Raw genomic sequence first — 12857 nt, forward strand, 5'->3', positions numbered from 1 at the left:
CAAATGCTGGGGAGCAGGCATCTTTCTTGGCACAGAAAGGTCTCTGGTTGCTCTCAGATTTTGATACAAGGGTCTGTAGTAATTGTCAAAGATACTACCACAACCTTGGAACTGACTAGGATACACCATGGTCTCTGGATAAGTCGCTGGATGGTCTCTGGATAAGTCTGTTCTGAACCAAGATGGAGAGGGAGCCCCAGAGGCCTCAGTGGGGAGCAGCCATATCATGGGATTCACTCACCAGAGTGGCGCCTCCTGCTGGTTGTCTTGAGAATTACCTCACTCAGCCAGTGCTCCCTCTCCTGGTGGTGCCTCACCCGTCATCGTCACCATCTGCAGAGAGGGTTGCCAAATGTCTAATTGCACAAACCCAAACACCATTGCCCTGTCCCGTCCCGCCTCTTCCCCAAGGCCCTTCCCCTGCCTCGCTCCTTCTCCTCCTCCTCCTGCTCACTCCAGCCACCCTTCCTCCTCCGTAACTTGCTCTCCCCCCACCCTCACTCACTTTCACTGGGCTGGGGCAGGCGGTTGAGGTGTGGGAGGAGGTGCAAGCTCTGGACTTGGGGAGTGGGGCTGTGGGGTTTGGAGTGTGGGAGTGGGCTCTGGGATGAGCCTGGGGCAGGGTGTTGGGATTAAGGAGGGGGTGCAGGCTCTGGGAGGGAGTTTGGGTGCGGGGTGCTGGCTCGGGGCTGAGGCAGAGGGTTGCGGTGCAGGAAGAGGTGAGGGGGGAGTGCTCACCTCGGGCGGCTCCCGAAAGCGACCGGCACATCTCTCTAGCAGTGGCTCCTAGGTGTGGGGTCAGGGGTCTCCGGTCAATGCCCCTGCCTGCAGGCTCTGCCCTCGCAGCTCCCATTGGCCGCAGTTCCTGGCCAATGGGAGCTGCAGAGTCGGTGCTTGAGGCGGAGACAGTGAGTGGAGGCCCCCTGTTCCCCCCACTCAGGGGCCGCAGGTACATGCTGGCCACTTCTGGGCGTGGTGCGGGGCCAGGGCAGGCAGTGAGTTTTAGCACCTAAAATTGGACTTTTAGCACCTAAAATCTCGCGGTTTGGTGTCAGTAGACTCCAGGAGATGGGACCAGATTCCAGAAGACTCCCTGTAAAACTGGGAAGGTTGGCAACTGTTCTGGGCCAAGGTGCTCGAAGCACCACAGGCCTGGCAGGAGTACTTGGAGAAAAACAAGGCTTACACACAGCTGTGAGTTATTTGCTTTATTGAAGGTTAGTGACCCACCTGCAATGGGGACTCTAAGCGTTGCAGTTACGGAGGCGGGGAACCCAGCACATTGGAGGTCTGCTTGGGACGGAGTCCGACGGAGGGGCAGACAGCATTAATAAGCATTACACAAAAACAGCTCATGAATATAAAGTTAGGTGCTTTTTAAAGGGGGGCTTTTATACCTGGCGAAGGGCCATGCAAAGCAGCTGTGTTTTTTAAAAACTATTTTTATTTTACAATAATGAAGCAGCTATTTATGTCTTACAGTAACTTCTTGGCTCGAGAAAGCGAAAGTTTTTTAGCTAGGCCGTAACAAAGTCTTCCGCAGTCCCTTACACTCCTCTCCTCGCTTTTTTGAGCGACGCTAAGGACCATGAGGATGCAGTGCAGAGGGAAAACCGCACACAGCACTGGAGACTAGGCCACAACCGCAAAGGTAGCAAAAATATAAGCTAATAAGGCCAATAAGTAGGCTTTGAACAAGATGGGCGGCCCAACCCCGTAACGTAAAAAGCCAGGACCAAAGCCAGGTGTCCCCTTGCTGTTGGCGGATTTTTACCGCCAACTGACGGAGTCGTTGTAAAGTGGCCTCAATGGAGGGCCCAGCGTCTGTTACATTAAAGCAGCACATGCCAGCAAACTTCTGTCATGGGTGGCCGTGTCGGAGTAACAAATAATGAATAGCTAGTCTATTTTGCAGCATTTCCTGGTGTACCTTGCCCAACTCGTGTGAAAGAAGTGCGAGGACTGTAGAAGTCAGGTTGATGGCTTTCACGACAGCACATGCAAGGTGTTTTACCGCATGATAATTATGCACTACTAACCTAGGAATGCCAATCAACGAAAAAGCAAGGGCCGCAGCTTCGGCCTCAGAAAATAATGTTACATTGGCTTTACAGGTGGAGTTAAGAGGGATGGTGTTTCTCCGGGGGTGGGCAAAAACTTGTGAAGGATGTGGAAAGATGAGGGGGGGCCACATTGCCAAGGACACAGGGGCCCCCTGAACTATTGGTTGGGATGAAAAAATAAGCGGTCCTGCCACATAAGAGAAACCATCCCGTGGGCAATTTTATATGCTTGTATGCAAATGAAACTTTAGTGCTTTTATTACAGATTAACTTTACATTGGTGTGATTTGCCTTAACGTGCCTGGCATTTACAAAAAAACATACAAGAAAAGGCAACAGTTATATTGGCAAGACGAAATGAATACATAGACGCGTTTAGATTATATTGGGCGGGACCCAAAGCATACAAATTTATATATGTAATAGTCTTATTAATTGTTTTTAGTAAGGAATAGTGCTGGATGAGGGTCAGGTCAGTGCAGACACTGATGAAACAGGTTTTTATTACAGCACCCACAGCATACGTACGCGGTAAGCAAAATGATGTTGCATTAATAGCACTTTGGGCTAACACCAACCAGGCATTCACGGAGGAGGTGGCAGCTCCGTCAGCAGTGAGGCTCATAAGGAGTGCCGCGACAAGCAGGAGAGTGAGACCATGCGAGGATAGTCTTCCCCCTTCGGGAGTATGTATGCCTATCCTTCCCCGGTGGTAAGGACTACGGCGGTTTGCAATTCCCGCTGCGGTACTGTCCACAACATGTTAGCCAATACGTGCCTCTCGGTCTCGTTCGGGGCGCTGGTTTTTAGGCCTGCAGGAGGTAAAGGAAACAGGTTACACAGGGCCTCTCCTTGCTCTTATTGCAGTGGCTCTGTTGCAGCCCTGGTGCAAGAGAAGGTGCCTAACGAGCGGTTTGAATTTAATTAATATGGGGGATAAAATCATAAGCCTGAAATTAATGGTGTGATGAAAAATAAGCATGGTGGCTCACATTGGAGCTGTGACTGGGCGGACCAGGGGTTCACCTCCTGTCCGGGCTGCAGGGCATAAGGGTATGGTGCGTAAAAGGTAATTACGCCGTGCACGGGGTCGATCACACCCGGTGCCTGTATGAGACTTACCCGTAGGTGGGCATGTATGGCCGGAGGAAAGGCCAGATGCTGGAAAGGCATCTGGCCACCCAACAAACGATTGTTGAGTAGCCAGACAGCCTGCTCTAGCACCCCAGACCACCCGCGGAGGGTATGGGTGGGGGTGAGGCGACGGATTTGATTTTTTAAGAGCCCGTTTAGGCGCTCAATAAGGCCACTCGCTGTAGGCGTATACGGAAGATAGTAGTGCCAGTTCACTGCCACGTCTGTGGCCCAGGTCCGTATGGCCTGGGCCGTAAAGTGGGTTCCCTGGTCGCTCTGTAAAGTGCGTGAAGTTCTATAGTGGGAGCACAGTTGCTGTAGCGCAGCCAACATAGTAGCTGCAGCCGTGGTGGCGCTGGGATATACAAACAGCAGGCCAGTATATGTATTTACAGCCGTAAAGGCATACTGCCAGCGCCGCTTTTGAGGCAAGGGGCCAATATAGTTTACTTGCCAATCCTGACAGGGACCTGCAGCCCGAGCAATTCTGCCAGTTGGTCCCGGGAGGGCAATGGGCGCCAAGCGGGAGCAAACTGGACAACTGGCACGAACTGTCTGACAGGCTGCCAAGGGCAGGGAGGCGCCTTGGCAGAGGGCCGTGATTTGCGTTGCTTGGGCTCCTTGGTGGCCTTTTTTTAAATGGTACTGTTCTGTCAGCTGCAAGACCTCCCCCTGCACGATGGCATTGGCCGCCGCATTTTAGTGGGCCTCGGTGGTTTTAGCTTTTGTGTGCGCGTCTACATGTCGCACGGCCAGAGGGGCCCGTCGGGCATAACGCAGGAGCTGCTGCCGGAGCGCCGCTCCCCACAGGGGTCGGCCTGCAAGTTTTTAACTTTTTACTTTTTACGCAGTTATTTAGGTCCGGAGGCCCTGGTATAATACTTAGCTGGCCGTATTTATTAACGCTAATATGTGTTGGACTCCTCCCCTAGGCCAGCGAATTGCTAGGGGTACATAGGGGCATCGGTTCCCCGCCCCCTCCTCTGTGTGGCCGCCGCGACACATGGAATGGAGGACCTGCCACGCTCTCAATATGGGCGCGGCAGTTTTTACTTGGCTGGAGGAGCAGAGGGCTCCGGTGGCTTGGTTCGCTCCACACTCTTTTTTTTTTTCTTTTCCTCCAGCACTACATTTGGTAGGGGGCAGCTGCATCTACTGCTTATATAAATCCACCGTTGGCTTTTTATTGATTTTTTTGTGAAAGACACCAGCCTGCAAGAGATCTAGCCACAAGGTCTTCCGGGGAACCTGCAACTCCCCTTTCTCCTGTCCCCTGCCTTGCTGCCCCTTCGCAGCCCGTATGGCTCTTGGCCTAGCACCTGCCAAGGTAGCCTCTAATTGCATAAGGGTGGCTGCCAAGTCTCCCACACGCCCATTCTTTGCCATGACGACGGTGAGGAGGGAAGGTTTTAACTCATCAGGGGCTAGGCGTAACACTGGCTTTAATTGATTTTGTTACTGGTACGTTGTTTGGCCCCATCTCCCCGCCCGTGGAGACAGCCCAGGCCTTTTTAATTGACGGAGGGTTTGCACCCCTTCCGGAATGGTTTTTTAGGGGTGCACCTGTGCCTCCAACTCCCCCACCGAGGGGTAGGCCACCTCCACTGCAACCGCCAGCCAGCGGTACAAAGAGGGGCTTTTGAGGTTTTGCCCCCCGGCCTGCGGCCACAACGAGTTTGCCAATTGTGCACGTAACTGAGAGTCTTGCGATAGGACTCCCAACTGTTGAAATTTATAAGAAAGCAACAAAACTGTATTACCTGCCTTGTCCCAGACCCTCATCAGCCACTGCAGGACGCTCTCCCCGGGCTCCTGTCGGAACGTTTTTACAATTTCCTGCAACTCACTCGTTTTAAATGTGTGGACAACTTCTGGTTGTAGGGCGCCTCCTTGCACCCGCAACTCCTGGACCGGGCGCGCCAGAGCCACGGCAGGGGACTCCTCCCCCACCTCGTCCGAGGATGAGGAATTCCAAATATTCCCATCCCAAATCTCGGGGTCCGAGGAGGGGGCAGTGGTCACCGCACGCACCTGGGCAATGGTGACTGGCTGCCACCCGTGCCTAAGGTGCCTTCTATTCGCTCCCTGGTCAACCAACACTTCGCAGCGTCATGTCAGCTCCTGGGCGCGCTCCGCCTGGGAGGTGACAACTTCTTGAGCCATGGCACGGGTCTCCGCCTGCACCGTGCATTCCTGAGTCTTCCCTTCCAGTGCCCGCTGTAAGCGGAGCACCTCCTCATCCTGGGCCCGGATGGCGATCAGGCGGAGCCACCCTAGCTCCCCCATCGCCCGCCGCTCCGCCCCAGAGCGCCAGTTCGCTCACAATCGGTGTAATCCCTCAACCAGCTGCACGGGCGTGACTCCTACAGCCTGTTGGAACTCCGGCCAGTCCGCCGGGGCAGCCGTCGAGGGCTCCCCGTCGGGGGCCATCCTGGTATGTGCTGTAGGGACAGCGACAGCTTCCCCACTTCCCCTACCTTCGGCCAAAGCGGCATCGCTTCTCAGAGTACCCTGCTCGCTGCGCCAAATGTTCTGGGCCCAGGTGCTCGAAGCACCACAGGCCTGGCAGGAGTACTTGGAGAAAAATGAGGCTTACACACAGCTGTGAGTTATTGGCTTTATTGAAGGTTAGTGACCCACCTGCAACGGGGACTCCAAGCATTGCAGTTACGGAGGCGGGGAACCCAGCACATCGGAGGTCTGCTTGGGACGGAGTCCGACGGAGGGGCAGACAGTTAGCATTAATAAGCATTACACAAAAACAGATCATGAATATAAAGTTAGGTGCTTTTTAAAGGGGGGCTTTTTACTACCTGGCGAAGGGCCATGCAAAGCAGCTGTGTTTTTTAAAAACTATTTTTTACAATAACAAAGCAGCTGTGTTTTTTAAAAACTATTTTTATTTTACAATAACGAAGCAGCTATTTATGTCTCACAGTAACTTCTTGGCTCGAGAAAGCGAAAGTTTTTTAGCTAGGCCATAACAAAGTCTTCCGCAGTCCCTTACAGCAACCCAATCTGCAGACCCACCTCAGTCCAGCTACTGCAGCATCGTTTTCATGACTTGACCCTCTGGCCATGCCACCATCTCTGTGTTTTTCCCCTTCCAGAGGTGGAATATCTCAGTTCTATAGTCTAGCCACTTCCCCAGTGGTGAGTGGGGGGGAACCCAGGCCCACCTACTACTACGGGTCCCAGCCCAGGGACCTTGCGGATCACAGCCTCCTGCTGTGCCCCTTTAACCTCTGTCTCTGCTGCTTACATTCTCTCACTCACTTCCCCATGGCCCCAGCACTTTCTTTGCTCTTTTCTCAGGGCCTCAAGACTGCAAATCCAACAGCCAACCAGGAGCTCTCTCTAGCTCCCCCGATCCCTGCTAGGAGCCACTCTGTCCAAGATATTGCCCTCTTGCAGTCCTCTCTCCTTGGACTCCCTGCAGAAACTAATCCTGTTCTGCCCTGCAGCTCCCTTTTAGGTAAGTCCTTTGAGCCCAGATTGGCTGCTCCATTCAGCCTCTCTTTGACTGCATGCTTTAACCCCTTGCTTGCTGGTGTGTGCTAAATTCCCCATCACAAGCCTGGAGTTGGGGGGGTTCATCACTGGTGAGTTGGAAGGCAGAAGGTACTCTCTCAGTGCCTCCTGCCAATGCATGCATCTCTTATAGAGACAGTATATGATCTGGTGCCCAGAACACAGTATTACTGACTTCACTCACCAGTCTCTAGAGTATACCTGGGACTTGGTCCTTAGCGGAGCCCATCAATCTCTGGGGAGCAATACAGGATACCTCAGTGATGAAGCTACCTGAGTTTGTGTAGAGGGAAGATGGGTCTACAGATAGAGGTGCTGCTCGTTCCATGTCCTGGTGCTCAGATATCAAAGCAGACCCAGGTTTATGTTTTGAGGATTTCTCATTCAAGTACTCCAAGCCAGCCTTTTGTCAGACTATGGGAGTCTCTGGAGGCATTCCCTATGAAGCCCTATGAAGCTTGGGGAGACATCTGCAGGTAGATCTGACACTCCTGCACAGTAAGCCCATCTCCCAAGGTTGAGGTGCAATGAATACGATGTGACTGACATTGTTCTGCTGCCATGAAGCTGACCAGCAATGGAAGGGTGTGCACATGATACCCCATCTACAGGTGTAGTAGTGGATGTGTCCTCCCTGTGCACTCAAGACCGCAAGTGAGGCATTGCACCAATCCTTGGCACAATTCTTCCTCGAGCTCCCACTAGGGTGGTGCAGCTTGCCCTCACTGCACGGCAGTGCCTAGAAAGGAGTTCCTGCGCCCTTTGTTAAACTGAAGCACTATTTAGGCATCATGACTCACCTAAGATCTACTTTCAGAGTTGGGGAAGTGGGTGCACCTCCTAATTTTGTGTAAAACCTGAAATGTTGAACACAGAGGGTAGAATAAAACGTTTCTACTAAGACTTACAATAAATTCAAAGCTCACATTTCTTTGGTGAAAAAAGGTCTGTCTTTCCCAATAAAGAGAAGCAAGAGTCAGTCTTGTGATGCTATTGTTCCATTCTGCTATGTCACTTGAGGAATCAGACTATTGGAGGGATTGTCTAACTACCCTGTTTCTCTGATTTCTACACATTGGAAGTCTCTGCTCATGGAAAAGTCAAGAATAGAATAGCAAAGGGTGTTGCAGGTCAGGATGGCATTGTATTAACAGTGACCTTGCACAGTGTCATCCCACATTCTGTCAGTAGCTGATGTTAGTCCTTAATTTTCATGAGTATCATATTTACTTACGCACACATTCTACAAGGAACAAATTTTCCAAGACTCATTCAAATATAAGATATTGAAATCCAGAAGGAAGGTGTTTGCTGTGATTATCCAGATCTGAAAGTGTATTTCACTAGCTTTCACTAAAGAACATAAGTTTCTAATTGTGAGTAAAGCTTACTTCATAGACAACCAGCACGTTTCACTACATTAGAAACACTTTGAAATGTTAATTTGTAAGAGGAGGAGGATCTTGGCTCAGAGGTACTGTGGGTGGGACTAATTCATATCACTAAGTATTTAAGTTTTGGCATGAGAGAGAGTTGTCAGAGTAGAAGGTCTATTTCTAAAGGATAAATCAAAGAGTGGGGGTGGGTTTTTTTTCAATTTAAGATGCTAGCAGTTGATATTCAGATTCTTCTTGTAATAATTTTGGGGACTTCTGATTGCCAGATAATCCCTAGGATTGAAGAATGTCGACTCTCATGTTCTCAGGTAAGCTACAATTTGTTTGTAGCTGTTATCTATGAATGTAATAGTTATATGCCACTACAATATTTATAAATGACATTTGTATTTATTTGTGTGGTTTGTCTTTGAGTGTTCATAGTATCAAATCAGGAATTAAAATGTTCAAGCCTTCCTTAGACATCACTTTTATACTGCTGTAATTTTGGAATGAGTAAAACAATACAATATGACAAAGATGACAGTATATAGGAATATATCAGAAAGAAACTTTATCTTATGTATTTGGAGATCAGAAATAAAAAGTATTTTATTTGTGGCCATTATTTTGGGGATTAAATTCTTACTATAACTGTGCAAGTTTTACAAGAACTGAGGGTGGTGCGATTTTCAAGTGTCTAAATATCTTAGGAGCACAAATCCTATTGACTTGTAATGAATTGGAAAGTTTGAAGATGAAGAGTAAAACCTGTTTGCTAGGAGGTGCAAATGTAACTCCTAATTTTCATGAGTTACATGTGTGCACAGAAGAGAGAATGAACCATGTCATTTCTTAAAGGGAATTGAATTTTGTATTGTTTTCATATATTCCCATATGGGGGCAGTATAGAGATGTTCTGATTTATAATAATTCCTGACAACTAATAACAGAAATAATAAAACAAATCACTGAATAACTTATCTAAAGTTTAAACTAAAAAAAAATTAAGGATGCTGTGATTTTGCTATCTTAATAGAAGACAGTCTTGACGTGAAATATTTAGCTGCTATTAAGAAGTGGAACTGATGGTATTAAACAACAATTTGGCTATATGTACAGAGTTCTGCTTGAGAATGCCATGGGATTGTGAAGCCCTTAGCGGCTGGATTGAGACATATCCTAAAAAGCTGCTTTGATGTGGCTGAATTGTACAGATATGGTACACAAGCCCATGCTTTTGTAATGATGAGCTGCCAAAATCTTAACAACCAGTTCCCTCCTCACCCCACGAGGGGGTCGTGGCCTGCCCCCGCCCCTGGGACTCCTGTCCCACCCCCGCCCCCCAGGACTCCTGCCCCATCCAACCCCCCACGTTTCTTGATGTCCCCCTTCCCCAGGACCCCTGCCCCATCCACCCCCCTCCCCTGTTCCCTGACTGCCCCCAGAACCAGGCAGGAGGGTCTCGTGAGTCACTGTAGTGGGTGCCCATCCTACCCCTAAGAGCCAGAGGGACCTGCCAGGGGGCAAGGTGGGGAGTCCTGGCGGTGCTTACCTGGGGCGGCTCCCAGGAAGCATCTGGCAGGTCCCTCTGGCTCCTAGGGGTGGGGTAGCATAGCTAGGGGGGGAGCAGGGGGAGCGGCCGCTCCCCCCACAGATCACAGCAAAAGTGGTGCCTTAGGCGCTGACTCCGTGGGTGCTCTAGGGCTGGAGCACCCATAGGGAAAATTTGGTGGATGCAGAGCACCCACTGGCAGCTCCCCACCTCGCGCCCGGCCCCAGCTCATCTCACCTCTGCTTTGCCTCTGCCCCTGAACGCACCGCCCCGCTCTGCTTCTCCGCGCCCATCCCAGCTTCCCGCAAATCAGCTGTTCGGTGGGAAGCCGGGAAGGGCTGAGAAGCAGATGGCGGCTTCCCGCTCAGGCCGAGGGAGGCGGAGGTGAGCTGGGACAGGGAGCAGTTCCCCTGCGCGCTCCCCCGGGTTACCTGCTGTGGCATGGGCGGCCCTCCTCATGTCTGTCCCCCCACCCCAGCTCACCTCCGCCTTCCTGGGCCTGAGCCCGAAGCCGCCACCTGCTTCTCAGCCTGCCCCAGCTTCCCGTGCGAACAGCTGATTCGCGGGAAGCCTGGGGTGAGGGGAGAAGCAGAGCGGGGCAGTGCGTTCAGGGGCAGAGATGGAGGCAGAGCGGAGGTGAGCTGGGGCCGGGGGTGGGGCAGAGAGCTGCCGGCGGGTGCTCTGCACCCACCAAATTTTCACCTGCTCCACCCCTGGAGCACCCATGGAGTCTGCGCCTAAGGCACAACTTTTGGCCAGTTGTTAAATTTAGAAGCCCTTTTAGAACCGGTTGTCCCTCGTGGAACAATCGGTTCTAAAAGGGCTTCTAAATTTAACAACCGGTTCCAGCGAACCAATGCGAACCAGCTCCGGCTCACCACTGCTTATGTATATTAAATGTATGCCACAGTAATTTGTTTTAAATTTTGATAGGCTGACTATACAATGACTATATCAATACTAAAGAGATGAGCAACATAGAAATGCCTGGAAGATTAAATATTTTGTTAAGAGTAAAATAATAAAAAGGTATATTTACATTTTCATGTGTTTATGTTCATGAGTTCAGATCATATATGATCTCTGTGCTTAAATATTATTTTACCACTGTGTTTTATTGTTCTGGAAAGAGAAAAAGCCTTGCTATATTTTGTCCATGCGTTCATGAAGTTTTATATATATTTAAAGCCTATCAAAATATTTTTTAAAAATCATATGGGAGACCTGATTTTCCTTTACACTAAGGCTCGTTTACACTTCTCTGGCAGAGTAAAGATACCTTAAAGTGGGTGTAAATTACTCTGGTATTTTGCACTCACTTTAAGACTTTTACCCTGCCCAAGTATAAATGAGAATCAGATCCATGGTATGTATAATAATAATAGCACTTCGTCTTCAAAATATTATCCAAAAGTTTTCTAGTTCTGAAGGCTAGGATAATTTTTAAAATATACAGTATACTTTTGTTAATTATGCATACTAGAGTAGTTTACTCTGATACAACAGAACCAACTGTAAAGTAACTTGAAATGCTTAAAAATATGACTATGTACATGTTCTGCATTTAATTTTTCTGCTGTATTTAGTAGAATCCTGAATTCATCAATTAATTTCAACAGAAAGATGTTTTCTTTCTGTGAAAAATAATTATCCCAGTAGGACCAATTGGCCCAGACTTTCCCCTACAGTGTAAAGCTTATGTAGCATTTTCAACCTGCTGCAAGGAGTTTTTGCTGCAGGATGCACACTGATGTTAGAAAGTTTCCTGAGCATCTTGTTAGACCAAATCCTCTTGCTCTTTTCATTTGAATATTTTTTCTGCCACAAACTCACTTCCACTGGCATTGCCTTAAATGGGAGCAAGTTCCCTCCTTTGGAACCCTGAGAAAACCGGCTTTACATGGGACACTTACCAGGGGATAGCATACACCCTTGAATCTATGAGTAGGTCCAAGGTTCAGCACAGCACCTCCCTCCATGGCTGCTAATCATGGGTAGAGGGTGAATTCCCACTTTGGGGAGGCAAGCTCGTAGGCCCTGCCCCCCCCGCCCACACGACAGAACCCCCTTCCCACCATGTAAAAGGAGAAGCCCTGACTCTGAGGGGCGCCCCCCATGACCAAAGGAGCCCCGGCCCGCCTGCCCCACCCGCCCCAGCCATATCAGGCCAAGTTGCTGCCGCTGCCCCCTAACCCACCGCCTCCCCCTGAGTGCTAGGCTGAGCCACTGACCTCCCCTCCCCTGACAGCCTCCCTCCCCACAGCGCCAGGCAAGGCTGAGCTGTCGGCCTCCCCCAGTGCCGGGCAGGGCCAAGCTGAACTGCCATCCCCCAGCTCCTCTTGCCCCTGAAGGCCCTGCCCCCTTGCCAAGCCACCAGCCCCAGTGGCCGGCCAAGCCAGCTCAGTCTGCCAGCCGCTGGCTCTCCACATCCCTCCTCACTCCCCTGTCCCAAGAAGGAGGGAAGTGGTGAGCAGCAGGGACGGGGTGGGCATGTGGAGTGGAGGAGGCGGTGGGGCCACTGCAGCGCAGGTATCCAGCAGCAGGTCGGCGGCAGTGCCAAGGAAGGCAAGGCCTTCCCTGGTTTATTGTACCCACCACCCATGCTATTAATTATGCCACAAACTAGTGAATTTAAAAAAGGCCATGTGGGACTTGGCCTTTGAGGCTAGCAATTTGCAGGATCAGGCCCTTAATCAGACACCATCGATTAAAAATCCACATTTCAGTCTGTACATTTTTTTAACCTGCTATTGTTAGAAGTAGTATCCATAGAATCATGGAAATGCAGGGTTGGAAGGGACTTTGAGAAGTCATTAAGTCCACCCCCGGGGTCTGAGGCTGGATCAAGTAAACCTAGAATATCCCTGACAGGTGTTTGTCCAACCTGTTCTTAAAAACCTTCAAAGATGGGGATTCCATAACATCCCTTGGAAGCCTATTCCAGAGCTTATCTACACTTATAGTCAGAAAGATTTTTCTCATAACTAACCTAATTCTCCCTTGCTGCAGATTAAGCCCATTACTTCTTGTCCTGCCTTCAGTGGACATGGAGAAAAATTGATCACCATCCTTCTTTATAAGAGCCCTTAACATATCTGAAGATTGTTATCAGATCTCCTTTCAGTTTTTTTCCCCTCAAGACTAAACCTGCCCAGTTTGTTTAATCTTTCCTCATAGGTCAGGCTTTCTAAACCTTTT

At 49.9% G+C, this 12857-nt stretch overlaps 1 protein-coding gene across 3 annotated transcripts in view; it reads left to right on the forward strand.

The window, feature by feature from the left end:
- Positions 1-8265: 8265 nt before the first annotated feature.
- The window catches only part of IL17REL (interleukin 17 receptor E like), a 78801-nt gene continuing 74209 nt past the window's right edge, over positions 8266-12857 (forward strand). For 2 of the 3 annotated variants that reach the window (XM_043496151.1, XM_043496154.1), the window contains exon 1: positions 8266-8433. In XM_043496151.1, coding sequence (XP_043352086.1) covers positions 8332-8433 — 102 coding nt within the window. In that variant the 5' untranslated portion in view covers positions 8266-8331. The remainder of the gene's footprint in view (positions 8434-12857) is intronic. The other variant, XM_043496161.1, reaches the window with a different exon arrangement.

This window comes from Dermochelys coriacea, chromosome 1, assembly GCF_009764565.3.
Source record: "Dermochelys coriacea isolate rDerCor1 chromosome 1, rDerCor1.pri.v4, whole genome shotgun sequence".
NCBI lineage: Eukaryota > Metazoa > Chordata > Testudines > Dermochelyidae > Dermochelys > Dermochelys coriacea.